This window comes from Coregonus clupeaformis, chromosome 6, assembly GCF_020615455.1.
Source record: "Coregonus clupeaformis isolate EN_2021a chromosome 6, ASM2061545v1, whole genome shotgun sequence".
NCBI classification, from domain to species: Eukaryota; Metazoa; Chordata; class Actinopteri; order Salmoniformes; family Salmonidae; genus Coregonus; species Coregonus clupeaformis.
In genome coordinates this window covers 31,882,991-31,898,808 of record NC_059197.1, presented here as the reverse complement: position 1 = coordinate 31,898,808, position 15,818 = coordinate 31,882,991, and the positions used below count along the sequence as shown (strand labels likewise).

At 48.9% G+C, this 15,818-nt stretch overlaps 1 protein-coding gene across 1 annotated transcript in view; it reads left to right on the top strand.

Annotated features, from left to right (window-relative positions):
• The window catches only part of LOC121568102 (tyrosine-protein kinase receptor UFO), an 88,052-nt gene that overhangs the window by 24,145 nt on the left and 48,089 nt on the right, over window positions 1–15,818 (top strand). Inside the window, exon 6 of the mRNA XM_041878691.2 lies at window positions 7,450–7,639. Coding sequence (XP_041734625.2) covers window positions 7,450–7,639 — 190 coding nt within the window. The remainder of the gene's footprint in view (window positions 1–7,449; window positions 7,640–15,818) is intronic.

Genomic DNA, 15,818 nt, shown 5'->3' with positions numbered 1-15,818 from the left:
ACCCATAACCAACTGCACCATACAGGTAACTGCCCATAACCCATTGCACCATACAGGTAATTACCCTTAACCCACTGCACCATACAGGTAACTACCCATAACCCACTGCACCATACAGGTAATTACCCATAACCCACTGCACCATACAGGTAACTACCCATAACCCACTGCACCATACAGGTAACTACCCATAACCCACTGCACCATACAGGTAACTACCCATAACCCACTGCACCATACAGGTAACTACCCATAACCCACTGCACCATACAGGTAATTACCCATAACCCATTGCACCATACAGGTAATTACCCATAACCCACTGCACCATACAGGTAACTACCCATAACCCACTGCACCATACAGGTAATTACCCATAACCCACTGCACCATACAGGTAACTACCCATAACCCACTGCACCATACAGGTAACTACCCATAACCCACTGCACCATACAGGTAACTACCCATAACCCACTGCACCATACAGGTAACTACCCATAACCCACTGCACCATATAGGTAACTACCCATAACCCACTGCACCATACAGGTAATTACCCATAACCCACTGCACCATACAGGTAACTACCCATAACCCACTGCACCATACAGGTAACTACCCATAACCCACTGCACCATACAGGTAATTACCCATAACCCACTGCACCATACAGGTAACTACCCATAACCCACTGCACCATACAGGTAACTACCCATAACCCACTGCACCATACAGGTAATTACCCATAACCCACTGCACCATACAGGTAAGACGGGACAGGGAAATACCATTCTGCAGAAATATGAAAAATGTAAACGTTGAAAAAATAAGTAACCAGTGTAACGTTTACTTTTGAATTGAAACACTACACTTTGCAGTGCGGTTGACAAAACTGTGCCGAGTGCAGATTTGCCTTTAGTGTTTGAGCTCCCGGTCAATAAACACATCAGTCTGCTAATCTGTAGTCTGTCTGTATTCCTAATGTAGTCTGTCAATAGTCTGTCAGTCGTCTGTCTGTATTCCTAATGTAGTCTGTCAATAGTCTGTCAGTAGTCTGTCTGTATTCCTAATGTAGTCTGTCAATAGTCTGTCAGTAGTCTGTCTGTATTCCCAATGTAGTCTGTCAATAGTCTGTCAGTAGTCTGTCTGTATTCCTAATGTAGTCTGTCAATAGTCTGTCAGTCGTCTGTCTGTATTCCTAATGTAGTCTGTCAATAGTCTGTCAGTAGTCTGTCTGTATTCCTAATGTAGTCTGTCAATAGTCTGTCAGTCGTCTCTCTGTATTCCTAATGTAGTCTGTCAATAGTCTGTCAGTAGTTTGTCTGTAGTCTGTCTGTAGTCTGTCAGTCGTCTGTCTGTAGACTGTCAATGATCTGTCAGTATTCTGTCTGTAGTCCCCTGTAGCTCAGTTGGTAGAGCATGGCACTTGCAACGCCAGGGTTGTGGGTTTGTTTCCCACGGGGGGCCAGTATGAAAAATGTATGCACTCACTAACTGTAAGTCGCTCTGGATAAGAGCGTCTGCTAAATGACTAAAATGTAGTCAGTCTGTAGTTTGTTAGTAGTCTGTCTGTAGTCTGTCCGTGATCTGTCAACAGTCTGTCTGTAGTCTGTCTGTCAGCAGTCTGATTGTAGTCTGTCTGTAGTTTTTCAGTAGTCTGTATGTAGTCTGTCAGTAGACTGTCAGTAGACGTCTGAGTCCTGGTGACCATGGCCTTGTTCAACTGATTTCAGAGAGAAAAGAGCTTCGCTTTTTCCCCTCTGACTCAACTTCCAACTCCCTGCCTCCCTCCCTCCCTCCCTCCCTCCCTCCCTCCCTCCCTCCCTCCCTCCCTCCCTCCCTCCCTCCCTCCATTCCGTCATGTAGCAGTGGTATCAGATTTCACTGGGAAAGTGGCCTCCTGGACTAATTTCCGTGTAGCCTCCCTCCCTCCCTCCCTCCCTCCCTCCCTACCGCCCTCCCTCTTTCACTCTGACTCTCCCTCCCTCCCTCCCTCCCTCCCTCCCTCCCTCCCTCCTCCCTCCCTCCCTCTTTCACTCTGACTCTCCCTCCCTCCCTTCCTCCCTCCCCCTGCTCAAAGGCCATTATAGTGGAGGACCATTCTCTCCTGTTGCAGTAGAGAGAGTAGAGAGCAGAACAGAACGGAGCACCACCCCTAAACGTCTGGTTCTAATAAAGCCACTCCTGCTGCACCCCTCTGCCTGCACCTCATGCTGCTGATCTACCCCTCTACCCCCACCTCCAGCCCTGTATCCCACATGGGCTTACAGCCAAGGGGGCCGGCTACGGAGGAAGGGGGGAGAAATATGAATTTAACAGTTTGTTTTGCGGAGAAGAGAAACATGAAAAAGCTACAGTACCTGAGGAATGAAATATATTATTGTAGTAGGAATGGAGAGAGAGAGAGAGAGAGAGAGACAGAGAGAGAGAGAGAGAGAGAGAGAGAGAGAGAGAGAGAGAGAGAGAGAGAGAGAGAGAGAGAGAGAGAGAGAGAGAGAGAGAGAGAGAGACAGAGACAGAGACAGAGACAGAGAGAGAGACAGAGACAGAGACAGAGACAGAGACAGAGACAGAGACAGAGACAGAGACAGAGACAGAGACAGAGACAGAGACAGAGACAGAGACAGAGACAGAGACAGAGAGAGAGAGAGAGAGAGAGAGAGAGACAGAGAGAGAGAGAGAAAAAAAACCGGATTGGAATAGATACAAAAAGAAGAAAGTAGACCAGAGCCAGCCAGAGGAAAGAGACCAGAGGAAACAGGGCAGCAGGCCGGGGTGGGGTGAATGTGAAGGTGAGCAATGTTCAGGGAATGATCCAGCTATAACAGCCCCAGCGCTAGAAGTGTGACTCAGGAGTGAGTTGTTCATTAGATTAACCAGCTTGTTTACAGGACAAATTCTGGTTCAGTGAGTCAGGCATGACTCCTCACTCACACACACACACACACACACACACACACACACACACACACACACACACACACACACACACACACACACACACACACACACACACACACACTCACACACTCTCAGTTGAGTTCCACTGTCTAAATAAAGGCCTTAACACCACCTGTCCACTGTCCATCTATCCATTCATACTGGTTCTCCATTCACACATCTGCCTGCCTGCTCAAACTATGCTCATGTTCATCCCCCTCTCCTCTCCTCAATTTGTGTTAGTGTTATTAGTAGAGGAACCACCAAGCCCACCCTGTAGCCTTCAGCCCCTCACCACAACACCACACAACACCACCACAACACACCACAACACCACACAACACCACCACAACACAACACACCACAACACACCACAACACACCACACAACACCACCACAACACACCACAACACACCACAACACAACACACCACACCACAACATACCACACCACACCATACCACACCATACCACACCACACCACACCACACCACAACACACCACAACATACCAAACCACACCACACCACACCACCACACCACAACACACCACCACACCACACCACACCACAACACACCACCACACCACACCACCACACCACAACACACCACCACACCACACCACAACACAACACACCACAACACAACACAACACACCACACCACACCACAACACACCACACCACACCACAACACACCACACCACCACACCACCACACCACCACACCACCACACCACCACACCACCACAACACAACACCACCACACCACAACACACCACAACACACCACCACACCACACCACCACACCACAACACACCACCACACCACACCACAACACACCACACCACAACACAACACAACACACCACACCACACCACAACACACCACACCACCACACCACCACACCACCACACCACCACACCACCACAACACAACACCACCACACCACAACACAACACCACCCCCAAAAGAGAACAACACCCCAATAATCCAGACTGGCTGTACCATGTGATTTAGATCTTAACGCCACTAACTCTCTTCTCTCGTCTCCTGCTGTACCATGTGATTTAGATCTTAACGCCACTAACTCTCCTCTCTCGTCTCCTGCTGTACCATGTGATTCTTAACGCCACTAACTCTCTTCTCTCGTCTCCTGCTGTACCATGTGATTCTTAACGCCACTAACTCTCTTCTCTCGTCTCCTGCTGTACCATGTGATTCTTAACGCCACTAACTCTCTTCTCTCGTCTCCTGCTGTACCATGTGATTCTTAACGCCACTAACTCTCTTCTCTCGTCTCCTGCTGTACCATGTGATTTAGATCTTAACGCCACTAACTCTCTTCTCTCGTTTCCTGCTGTACCATGTGATTTAGATCTTAACGCCACTAACTCTCTTCTCTCGTCTCCTGCTGTACCATGTGATTTAGATCTTAACGCCACTAACTCTCTTCTCTCGTCTCCTGCTGTACCATGTGATTTAGATCTTAACGCCACTAACTCTCTTCTCTCGTCTCCTGCTGTACCATGTGATTTAGATCTTAACGCCACTAACTCTCTTCTCTCGTCTCCTGCTGTACCATGTGATTTAGATCTTAACGCCACTAACTCTCTTCTCTCGTCTCCTGCTGTACCATGTGATTTAGATCTTAACGCCACTAACTCTCTTCTCTCGTCTCCTGCTGTACCATGTGATTTAGATCTTAACGCCACTAACTCTCTTCTCTCGTCTCCTGCTGTACCATGTGATTTAGATCTTAACGCCACTAACTCTCTTCTCTCGTCTCCTGCTGTACCATGTGATTTAGATCTTAACGCCACTAACTCTCTTCTCTCGTCTCCTGCTGTACCATGTGATTTAGATCTTAACGCCACTAACTCTCTTCTCTCGTCTCCTGCTGTACCATGTGATTTAGATCTTCGCCACTAACTCTCTTCTCTCGTCTCCTGCTGTACCATGTGATTTAGATCTTAACGCCACTAACTCTCTTCTCTCGTCTCCTGCTGTACCATGTGATTTAGATCTTAACGCCACTAACTCTCTTCTCTCGTCTCCTGCTGTACCATGTGATTTAGATCTTAACGCCACTAACTCTCTTCTCTCGTCTCCTGCTGTACCATGTGATTTAGATCTTAACGCCACTAACTCTCTTCTCTCGTCTCCTGCTGTACCATGTGATTTAGATCTTAACGCCACTAACTCTCTTCTCTCGTCTCCTGCTGTACCATGTGATTTAGATCTTAACGCCACTAACTCTCTTCTCTCGTCTCCTGCTGTACCATGTGATTCTTAACGCCACTAACTCTCTTCTCTCGTCTCCTGCTGTACCATGTGATTCTTAACGCCACTAACTCTCTTCTCTCGTCTCCTGCTGTACCATGTGATTCTTAACGCCACTAACTCCCTTCTCTCGTCTCCCTGCTGTACCATGTGATTCTTAACGCCACTAACTCTCTTCTCTCGTCTCCTGCTGTACCATGTGATTCTTAACGCCACTAACTCTCTTCTCTCGTCTCCTGCTGTACCATGTGATTCTTAACGCCACTAACTCTCTTCTCTCGTCTCCTGCTGTACCATGTGATTTAGATCTTAACGCCACTAACTCTCTTCTCTCCGTCTCCTGCTGTACCATGTGATTTAGATCTTAACGCCACTAACTCTCTTCTCTCGTCTCCTGCTGTACCATGTGATTTAGATCTTAACGCCACTAACTCTCTTCTCTCGTCTCCTGCTGTACCATGTGATTTAGATCTTAACGCCACTAACTCTCTTCTCTCGTCTCCTGCTGTACCATGTGATTTAGATCTTAACGCCACTAACTCTCTTCTCTCGTCTCCTGCTGTACCATGTGATTTAGATCTTAACGCCACTAACTCTCTTCTCTCGTCTCCTGCTGTACCATGTGATTCTTAACGCCACTAACTCTCTTCTCTCGTCTCCTGCTGTACCATGTGATTCTTAACGCCACTAACTCTCTTCTCTCGTCTCCTGCTGTACCATGTGATTCTTAACGCCACTAACTCTCTTCTCTCGTCTCCTGCTGTACCATGTGATTCTTAACGCCACTAACTCTCTTCTCTCGTCTCCTGCTGTACCATGTGATTCTTAACGCCACTAACTCTCTTCTCTCGTCTCCTGCTGTACCATGGATTTAGATCTCACGCCACTAACTCTCTTCTCTCCGTCTCCTGCTGTACCATGTGATTCTTAACGCCACTAACTCTCTTCTCTCGTCTCCTGCTGTACCATGTGATTCTTAACGCCACTAACTCTCTTCTCTCGTCTCCTGCTGTACCATGTGATTTAGATCTTAACGCCACTAACTCTCTTCTCTCGTCTCCTGCTGTACCATGTGATTCTTAACGCCACTAACTCTCTTCTCTCGTCTCCTGCTGTACCATGTGATTTAGATTTTAACGCCACTAACTCTCTTCTCTCGTCTCCTGCTGTACCATGTGATTTAGATCTTAACGCCACTAACTCTCTTCTCTCATCTCCTGCTGTACCATGTGATTCTTAACGCCACTAACTCTCTTCTCTCGTCTCCTGCTGTACCATGTGATTTAGATCTTAACGCCACTAACTCTCTTCTCTCGTCTCCTGCTGTGTGGTCCTGCGTTAACAGTGTTTACTGGAGGATCTGTGTCGAGGCAGCATGTTAATGTTCTCTCTGTGAAGTTGAACGAGACCAGTCAGCATTTCTGAAGCAGCTCACTGTCTGGCTCTCAGCCCAACCGGTAAAGAAGAGTTAGGGGGGGGGGGGGTTGAAGAAGTTGCTAGACGTTTACAGGCTAATTATAGCACACACACACACACACACACACACACACACACACACACACACACACACACACACACACACAGACACAGACACACATAGAGTCACACAGCACCAATGCACACATACACAGCTGCTAACCAATGAGGAAAAACGTGAGGTGAAAGATAGGGTTAAGGGTCATGGTGAAAGATGTTCTCTGGTGATGTGAAGAGGAAGTGTGACAGATGACTTCCCTTTAAGGAGAAACTGAAACTCTCTTCTTGTTTCTATACTATACTGATGAGGGAAACTGATCAGCAAATTCAATATCTTTACAATCTATATTATACTGATGAGGGAAACTGACCACCAAATTCAAAATCTTTACAATCTATATTATACTGATGAGGGAAACTGCATTCTTTGGACCAGAAACTGTATCTATCCTATCTTGTATATGTTATTTAAGCGAATGGATAACATGTGTTAAGTTTCAACTGATACCCAGTTCTGTTTTTCATTAGAGATGCATAGAGTCTAATATTATTCTTTACACAACACAGATTCTTACGTGGTTCTGTGGTTGTATCAACGTTATAGCATTGCTATCTCACCATCCTATGTCATATATACAGACACTAACCTAGCCTGTCTGCCTCTCTATGCCCTAGGCCAAGCGTTCAGGAGAGGACTCTCAGGTTATTACGTTGTTGTAACGTCATCGAAACGTTGTTTGTCCCTTCTTTAGGTCAAGAGTTCAGGAGAGGACGTCGGTGTCGGCGGTGTGGATCGCAACCAGAATGTGGACGTCCCACCAGCCAGTCACCTGATCAGGGATCTGGAGCCCCATAGCGGGTACGCAGTGAGGCTGGCCTGCCACACGACCCAGGGCGCGTCAGACTGGACACGCTGGGCCACACTACGCACCGCAGAAGGAGGTAGGACCACTCCCCTCCCTTCTTCCAGCACCACATCTTCATTGCTTGTGACTCTTCTGAATGTGGGTCATTCCGGAGTCCTCCTTGCTATAAATAAATAAATAAATTGGTCATTTCGGTTACTGGCACAACGCTCTTAACCACTAAGCTACCTGCCGGCCTTAGCTAGCGGGAGCGATACCGGTGGACAGTTTTATTCACTCCCGCCTGCCGAACACCTGCCCTCACCGTCGTTAACAAAACTGCAGGAAAACAGTGGCAAACAGGTGGGGGCGAAGGACACTGTCTACCGGTCGCCCCCCCCCCATTAGCATAGCAGTTGGGAGGCTGGGGGCGACACCATGTGCTAGCTAACTTGTTTAGCGAAACCGTGTTCTAGCTTGCTAGTTAGCTTGCTAGTTAGCTCGCAGACGGTGTCGCCCCTGCCTTCAGACCTTGCTGTGTGCCGGAGAAAACCGTGCCCGACAGGCGGTGGGCGAAGGACACTGTCTATCTGGGTACGGCTAGCTAGCTAGCGTTGTCGCCCCACCCCCGCACCTTCTTCTGTGGGGTTTATTTGCGGCTGTAGCATCCGACGTTATTGTGCATTAACGCCACCTACTGTAGTGGAGCGCTCCCACATGTCCTAGCTTAATACTGGACCCATAGAAGTATAAATGATGCAGGAATGCCCACAAGCAGGAACGCCCAGAATTGCAGACGCAATTGCACCCTTCTCGGACCCAAGTCCAAACCTCCTGCTCCTGCATGCTGTTGCTGTCTTACTGGTCTGTGAAACAGTGTAACATGCCAGCTTTAAAACTAATGTGGATGGTCTCATCTTTTATCCGTTCCTGATATTGTAGAGGTTGTGTCTCAGCCATCACTTTACTCTAGGCTGGGACATTTTCTCTCTCTCTCTCTCTCTCTCTCTCTCTCTCTCTCTCTCCTCGCTCTCTCTCTCTTGCTCTCTCTCGCTCTCTCTCTCTCCCTCTCTCACCCCCCACTCTCTCCTCTCTCACCACCCTCTCTCCTCTCTCTCTCACCCCCCTCTCTCTCTCTCTCTCTCTCTCTCTCTCTCTCTCCTCTCTCACCCCCCTCTCTCTCCTCTCTCTCACCCCCCTCTCTCTCTCTCTCTCTCTCTCTCTCTCTCTCCTCTCTCTCTCACCCCCCTCTCTCTCCCTCTCTCTCACCCCCCCTCTCTCTCTCTCTCTCTCTCGCTCTCTCTCTCTCCTCCCCCTCTCTCTCTCTCTCTCTCTCTCTCCTCTCTCTCACCCCCTCTCTCTCCTCTCTCTCACCCCCCCTCTCTCTCTCTCTCTCTCGCTCTCTCTCTCTCTCCTCTCTCTCACCCCCTCTCTCTCTCTCTCTCTCTCTCTCTCTCCCCCTCTCTCTCTCTCTCTCTCTCTCCCTCTCCTCTCTCTCACCCCCTCTCTCCTCTCTCTCACCCCCTCTCTCTCTCTCTCTCTCTCTCTCTCTCTCTCTCTCTCTCTCTCTCTCTCTCTCTCTCACCCTCTCTCTCTCACCCTCTCTCTCTCCCCCTCTCTCTCTCTCTCTCTCTCTCTCTCACCCCCCTCTCCTCTCTCACCCCCCCTCTCTCTCTCTCTCTCTCACACCCCTCTCTCTCACCCCCCCTCTCTCTCAACTCTGCCTGGCTGGTCAGGGCCGCTATGTTTATCAGGGCATAGAGAGGCCCAAGTCGTGGAAAATAGGGTGTGTGTGTGTCAGGTTACAGCAGAGAGACTGAAGTGCTCACCCAACCCTATGCCCCCTGTGTTTACTGACAATGACAATGACAAGACAGACACTGCACCTCCCTGAGTTTATAACAGTGGATTACAATATAAACTGTGGAGGGAGAGAGGGGAGAAATAGGAGGGGAGGAGGATGTGGAGAGAGAGAGAGAGAGAGAGAGTGCTGTTCCTACTGTGTTGGAGTTGGAGAGGGTTTTTCCATGCCAGCTTATGCTGTCTGCATCCAGGGGGTGAAGGAATGAAGGGAGTAAATAAATAATAATACATGGATATTAAGGTACATTAAGCAGATAGATATGGCATGAGAGAAATGGAGGGGTTTTCCATGGTGAAGTTGCTTACAGTAAAGCAGCATTTCATAATGACATTTCTGATAAACAACCCAGGGAGGAAGAAGTGAGGGGAGATGAGGGGGAGGAATGGAGAAGAGAGAAGGATTGGAGAAGAGAGAAGTGGGTTTTGAGGCAGAGGAAAATAACATTTCCCCCTTTTCTAAATACTTTTGCCGTTCTTTAATTGTTCTCAGTTGTAATCTTCTTTGGAAATAGAAATATGCTAGGTTTGACTCTCTGTCTCTCCCCATGTGATGTGACGTGAAAGAACATCTCTGCTCTGAGATGGACAATATTGTTGGTGTTTTGTCAGGTCACTCTGCATTTGTCTCTTCCAGAGTGAATATGAGTCATAGGAGAGAGAGTGAGAGGAGGACAGAAAGAGAGAGAGAGCGAGGAAGAGAGAGAACGAGAGAGAGAGAAGAGAGAGAGATTGAGAGAGACAGCTGAGAGTTTCCATGTCTGTGTGTCTCAGAGGGATAGAGTCTCAGGAGGCTGGTTGGCCAAACTACAGTCTCTCGGATTCCTCTTCCTTAATCACTGTCTCATTCACTACGTACGTGTGTGTGTATGTGTGTGTTTGTGTGTGTGTTGCTTTGACCAGTGTTTATCTGACAATAACATCCTTCCTGTGACATTGTAATCTCTATTGTCACACTTTCTCCCTGCTCTTCTCTACTCCCTTCATTTCAAGGCTTTTCAACAATAGCCTTGACTGACCTCTCCTCTCCTCTCCTCTCCTCTCCTCTCCTCTCCTCTCCTCTCCTCTCCTCTCCTCTCCTCTCCCTTCCCTCTCTTCTCTACTCTTCTCTGTTCCTAAACCACTGAGGAATACATCTCCAAAAGAGCAGGACTCGTTCGTTCTCTCATTCCCTTCTTTCATGCAACTCCCCTCCTCCTTCCTCAGTGGTCCCCTTTTCCCAACCCCAGATGACCTGTGACTTCATGGGGATGAAATACAGCCAAGCACTGTGGGAAAATGTTGAGAGAGAGAGAGAGAGAGAGAGGGGGGGGTTCAGCCTGAGAGAGAGAGAGAGAGAGAGAGAGAGAGAGAGAGAGAGAGAGAGAGAGAGAGAGAGAGAGAGAGAGAGAGAGAGAGAGAGATTTTGCTTTTTCCCAAAGCCCCACTTTGTCCCCCAGGGATAGCAGAGAAAGATAGAGGGAACTACAGGGTAAAGGTGAGAGAGAGGAAGAGAGAGAGAGAGAGAGAGAGAGAGAGAGAGAGAGAGAGAGAGAGGAAGAGAGAGAGAGAGAGAGATACCATATGCCATGCCTCCAATCCCAAAGCAACAGTTGGATTTGACATTATTCTTTAAATGGATTTTCATAGAGAACATCTAGAGAAAGATGTCTTAACCAGTAAACTATGTGACTAAAACACGTTGCGTTCTTCCCTTTATATATTTTAGGATATTTACACACGTCACTCCTTCATCCGGTTTAATACCGCTGCCTAACTAAAAAAAACAAACACCCATCTCATGACAAGCTAAAGAAAACACTCTGCCCTGCTGTTATTCCGATTCAGAGTGTTTAATAGTCACATGTACAGGGTTAGATGTGTGAAAACCTTACGCTCCGAGCTCCAACATGCAGTTAAATCAAATAATGAAAATGTTAAAAAGTTCACTACATACATCATAACTCTATTGGGGTGGAGGCAGAGACTGTTGAGGGGGGGTGACTATAGGAGGAGCAGCAGGTCCATTGAGGGGGTGGAATAAAAACAATAACAAATTATAATACATAAATCAATAATATACATATTAACAACTGCAACAGTGATGAATGTCGTTGGGGGAGGGGGGGATGGTCTGAGGATAGAAAATATTGACCAGTCTTTCAGTTTTTGCCACGATGCTCCTGTACTGCCCGATGCTCCTGTACTGCCCGATGCTCCTGTACTGCCCGATGCTCCTGTACTGCCCGATGCTTCTGTACTGCCCGATGCTCCTGTACTCCCCGATGCTCCTGTACTGCCCGATGCTCCTGTACTGCCCGATGCTCCTGTACTGCCCGATGCTCCTGTACTGCCCGATGCTCCTGTACTGCCCGATGCTCCTGTACTGCCCGATGCTCCTGTACTGCCCGATGCTCCTGTACTGCCCGCGTCTGAGTGATCGAAGCAGGGGAGAACAGGGCGTGGCTTGGATGGCTGAGGTCCCTGATGATCTTCTTGACCTTCCTGTGACACCTGGTGTTGTAGCTGTCCTGGAGGACAGACCAATGGTGCGTTCGGCTACACGTATCACCCTCTGAAGAGCCTGGCGGTGGAGTTGCCGCACCAGGCTGTGATGCAGCCCGACAGCATGCTCTCGATGGTGTTCCTGTAGAACACTGTGAGGGCCCTCGGGCACAGGCCAGTTTTCTTCAGCATCCTGAGGTTGAAGAGTCGCTGTCGTGCCTTCTTCACCACGGCGTTCATATGGTTAGACCATTTAAGCTTCTCTGAGATGTGTACGCAGAGGAATTTGAAGTTATTGACCGTCTCCACCGTGGCCCCATTGATGAGGATGCTGGCGTGTCCAGCCTGGTTCCTCCTGAAGTCAACAATCAGCTCCTTTGTTTTGCTGACGTTGAGGGGAGAGGTTGTTTACCTGGCACCATGCTGTCAGAGTGTCTACCTCCTCCCTATAGGTTGTCTTGTTGTTGGTAATCATGTCTACTACTGTCATGTCATCAGTGAACTTGATGATGGAGTTGGAACTGTGTGAGGCCATGCAGTAGTGGGCATACAGAGAATACAGGAGGGGACTGAGGACGCACCCTTGTGGGGCCCCCCGTGTTGAGAATCAGTGTGGAGGAGGTAATGTTGCCAGATGTTGATGTACCATGCTGAAAGAGGTTGATGTACCGTGCTGAAAGAGGTTGATGTACCGTGCTGAAAGAGGTTGATGTACCATGCTGAAAGAGGTTGATGTACCATGCTGAAAGAGGTTGATGTACTGTGCTGAAAGAGGTTGATGTACCATGCTGAAAGAGGTTGATGTACCGTGCTGAAAGAGGTTGATGTACTGTGCTGAAAGAGGTTGATGTACCGTGCTGAAAGAGGTTGATGTACCGTGCTGAAAGAGGTTGATGTACCGTGCTGAAAGAGGTTGATGTACTGTGCTGAAAGAGGTTGATGTACCGTGCTGAAAGAGGTTGATGTACCGTGCTGAAAGCGGTTGATGTACCATGCTGAAAGAGGTTGATGTACCGTGCTGAAAGAGGTTGATGTACCGTGCTGAAAGAGGTTGATGTACCGTGCTGAAAGAGGTTGATGTACCGTGCTGAAAGAGGTTGATGTACCGTGCTGAAAGAGGTTGATGTACCATGCTGAAAGAGGTTGATGTACCATGCTGAAAGAGGTTGATGTACTGTGCTGAAAGAGGTTGATGTACCGTGCTGAAAGAGGTTGATGTACTGTGCTGAAAGAGGTTGATGTACCGTGCTGAAAGAGGTTGATGTACCGTGCTGAAAGAGGTTGATGTACCGTGCTGAAAGAGGTTGATGTACTGTGCTGAAAGAGGTTGATGTACCGTGCTGAAAGAGGTTGATGTACTGTGCTGAAAGAGGTTGATGTACCGTGCTGAAAGAGGTTGATGTACCGTGCTGAAAGAGGTTGATGTACCATGCTGAAAGAGGTTGATGTACCGTGCTGAAAGAGGTTGATGTACCATGCTGAAAGAGGTTGATGTACCGTGCTGAAAGAGGTTGATGTACCATGCTGAAAGAGGTTGATGTACCATGCTGAAAGAGGTTGATGTACTGTGCTGCCCTACAAAGGCAAAACACAGTAACTATGAATTTGGTCAAAAATCTTTGATCTGTTGTAATGGCAAGGTATATTATCTGATTAATGTGGTATTTAGTTTCCTGACTCAAGAATGAGCCAGTTGATCAGAATATATCATGGAGTATCAGAAATGTCTGTCTGCCCTACGAAGGCGTTTTGCCTTTGTAGGGCAGCATGGGTTAGACAGGGTTGACAGACAGAGATAGAGAGTGACAGGGTTGACAGACAGAGATAGAGAGTGACAGGGTCAGACAGACAGAGATAGAGAGTGACAGGGTTGACAGACAGAGATAGAGAGTGACAGGGTTGACAGACAGAGATAGAGAGTGACAGGGTTGACAGACAGAGATAGAGAGTGACAGGGTTGACAGACAGAGATAGAGAGTGTCACGCCCTGGCTCTGGGGACACTGTTATGTTGAGCCAGGGTGTGTAGATCTATGTTCTCTATTTCTATGTTGGCCTGAGTGACTCCCAATCAGAGGCAACGAGTGTCAGCTGTTTGCTGGTTGTCTCTGATTGGGAGCCATATTTAAACTGTCGGTTTTTCCTTTGGTTTTTGTGGGTTCTTGTTTCAAGTTGGTTGTGTTTGACCGTGTACTGTCACGTTACCGTCTTTGTTGTTTTGATCGCGTTTCGCTCAATAAAGAGTATGTTTGCCTGCAACGCTGCGCCTTGGTCCTCATCTGTTCCCGACGATCGTGACAGAAGAACCCACCAAGACAGGACCAAGCAGCGTGAGGAGGAGAAAGGATGGACCTGGGATCAGTGGAGTAGGAGTCTCGACTGGGCCAAGCCAAGTCGAGGTGGACTGCTCCCCGCACCAAGTCTGTGGTGCGTTTCGTCAGCCCTGTCCGGCCCGTTCCTGCTCTCCGCACCAAGTCTGTGGTGCGCGTCGCCAGCCCAGTCCGGCCCATTCCTGCTCCCCGCACCAAGTCTGTGGTGCGTTTCGTCAGCCCTGTCCGGCCCGCTCCTGCTCTCCACACCAAGCCAGTGGTGTGCGTCGTCAGTCCAGCACGGCCCGTGCCTGTTCCCCGCACCAAGCCAGGGGTGCGTATCGTCAGCCCGGCTCGGCCCGTTCCTCCTCCACGCACTAAGCCAGGGGTGCGCATCGTCAGCCCGGTCCGGCCAGTTGCTACTCCACGCACCAAGCCAGGGGTGCGCATCGTCAGCCCGGTCCGGTCCGTTCCTGCTCCACGCACCAAGCCAGGGGTGCGTGTCGTCAGTCCGGCTCCGGCCAGCGGGGTCAGACCGGACCAGGGGTACTTTGGGGGGTTGGAAAGGGAGTGGGGATCGGGCCCAGAGCCGGATCCGCCGCCAAGGCAGAGTGCCCACCCGGTCCCTCCCCTATGGTATTTAGTTGGCGCGGTCTGAGTCCGCGCCTTTAGGGGGGGGTACTGTCACGCCCTGGCTCTGGGGACACTGTTATGTTGAGCCAGGGTGTGTAGATCTATGTTCTCTATTTCTATGTTGGCCTGAGTGACTCCCAATCAGAGGCAACGAGTGTCAGCTGTTTGCTGGTTGTCTCTGATTGGGAGCCATATTTAAACTGTCGGTTTTTCCTTTGGTTTTTGTGGGTTCTTGTTTCAAGTTGGTTGTGTTTGACCGTGTACTGTCACGTTACCGTCTTTGTTGTTTTGATCGCGTTTCGCTCAATAAAGAGTATGTTTGCCTGCAACGCTGCGCCTTGGTCCTCATCTGTTCCCGACGATCGTGACAGAGAGTGACAGGGTTGACAGTTTTCATGGTTTCAGCTGATCTGGGAAAGACATTCACCAACCAGTACTGAGCTTGTTATTATTATTTACAGAGAGCGGTTAGGGCCGGGCCGGGTTACCGGGCGGGATCGCAGGTCACGTGCCCCAAGGGCCACTCCCAGGGCAAAAAAGTGTAGAATTGCAGGAAATTAGCTTTAAAACTGCAACATTTTCTCTTAGCCTTATGACAAAATGTGTAAAACAGCATTATATATATATTTTCAAATGTCGGTGCCCCAGGGCCCCAAATGCAGTAGTCCGGCCCTGGGTTAGGGTTAGGGTGAGGGTCTGATAGACCCTCAGGGTCTGATAGACCCTCGGTAAGAGGAACAGATTGACAGATGCCGATGAAGCTCATAGAGGGACAGTCTCAGTGCTGGTTTAGAGGGAGGGGACTGGAACTAACTGTAGCCACAAGCGTTTGTGTGATGAGTGATTTCGAAGGAGTCAGGCGCAGGAGGGTAAATCGCAGAATAACAGGATTTATTCCGAAAACACAGAGTTACGCGGTAAAGCGTCAAAACACTCCAGTGCGCAAAACAGGGCACACTGGGAAATATCCCGGCGATACGAAATACCAGGA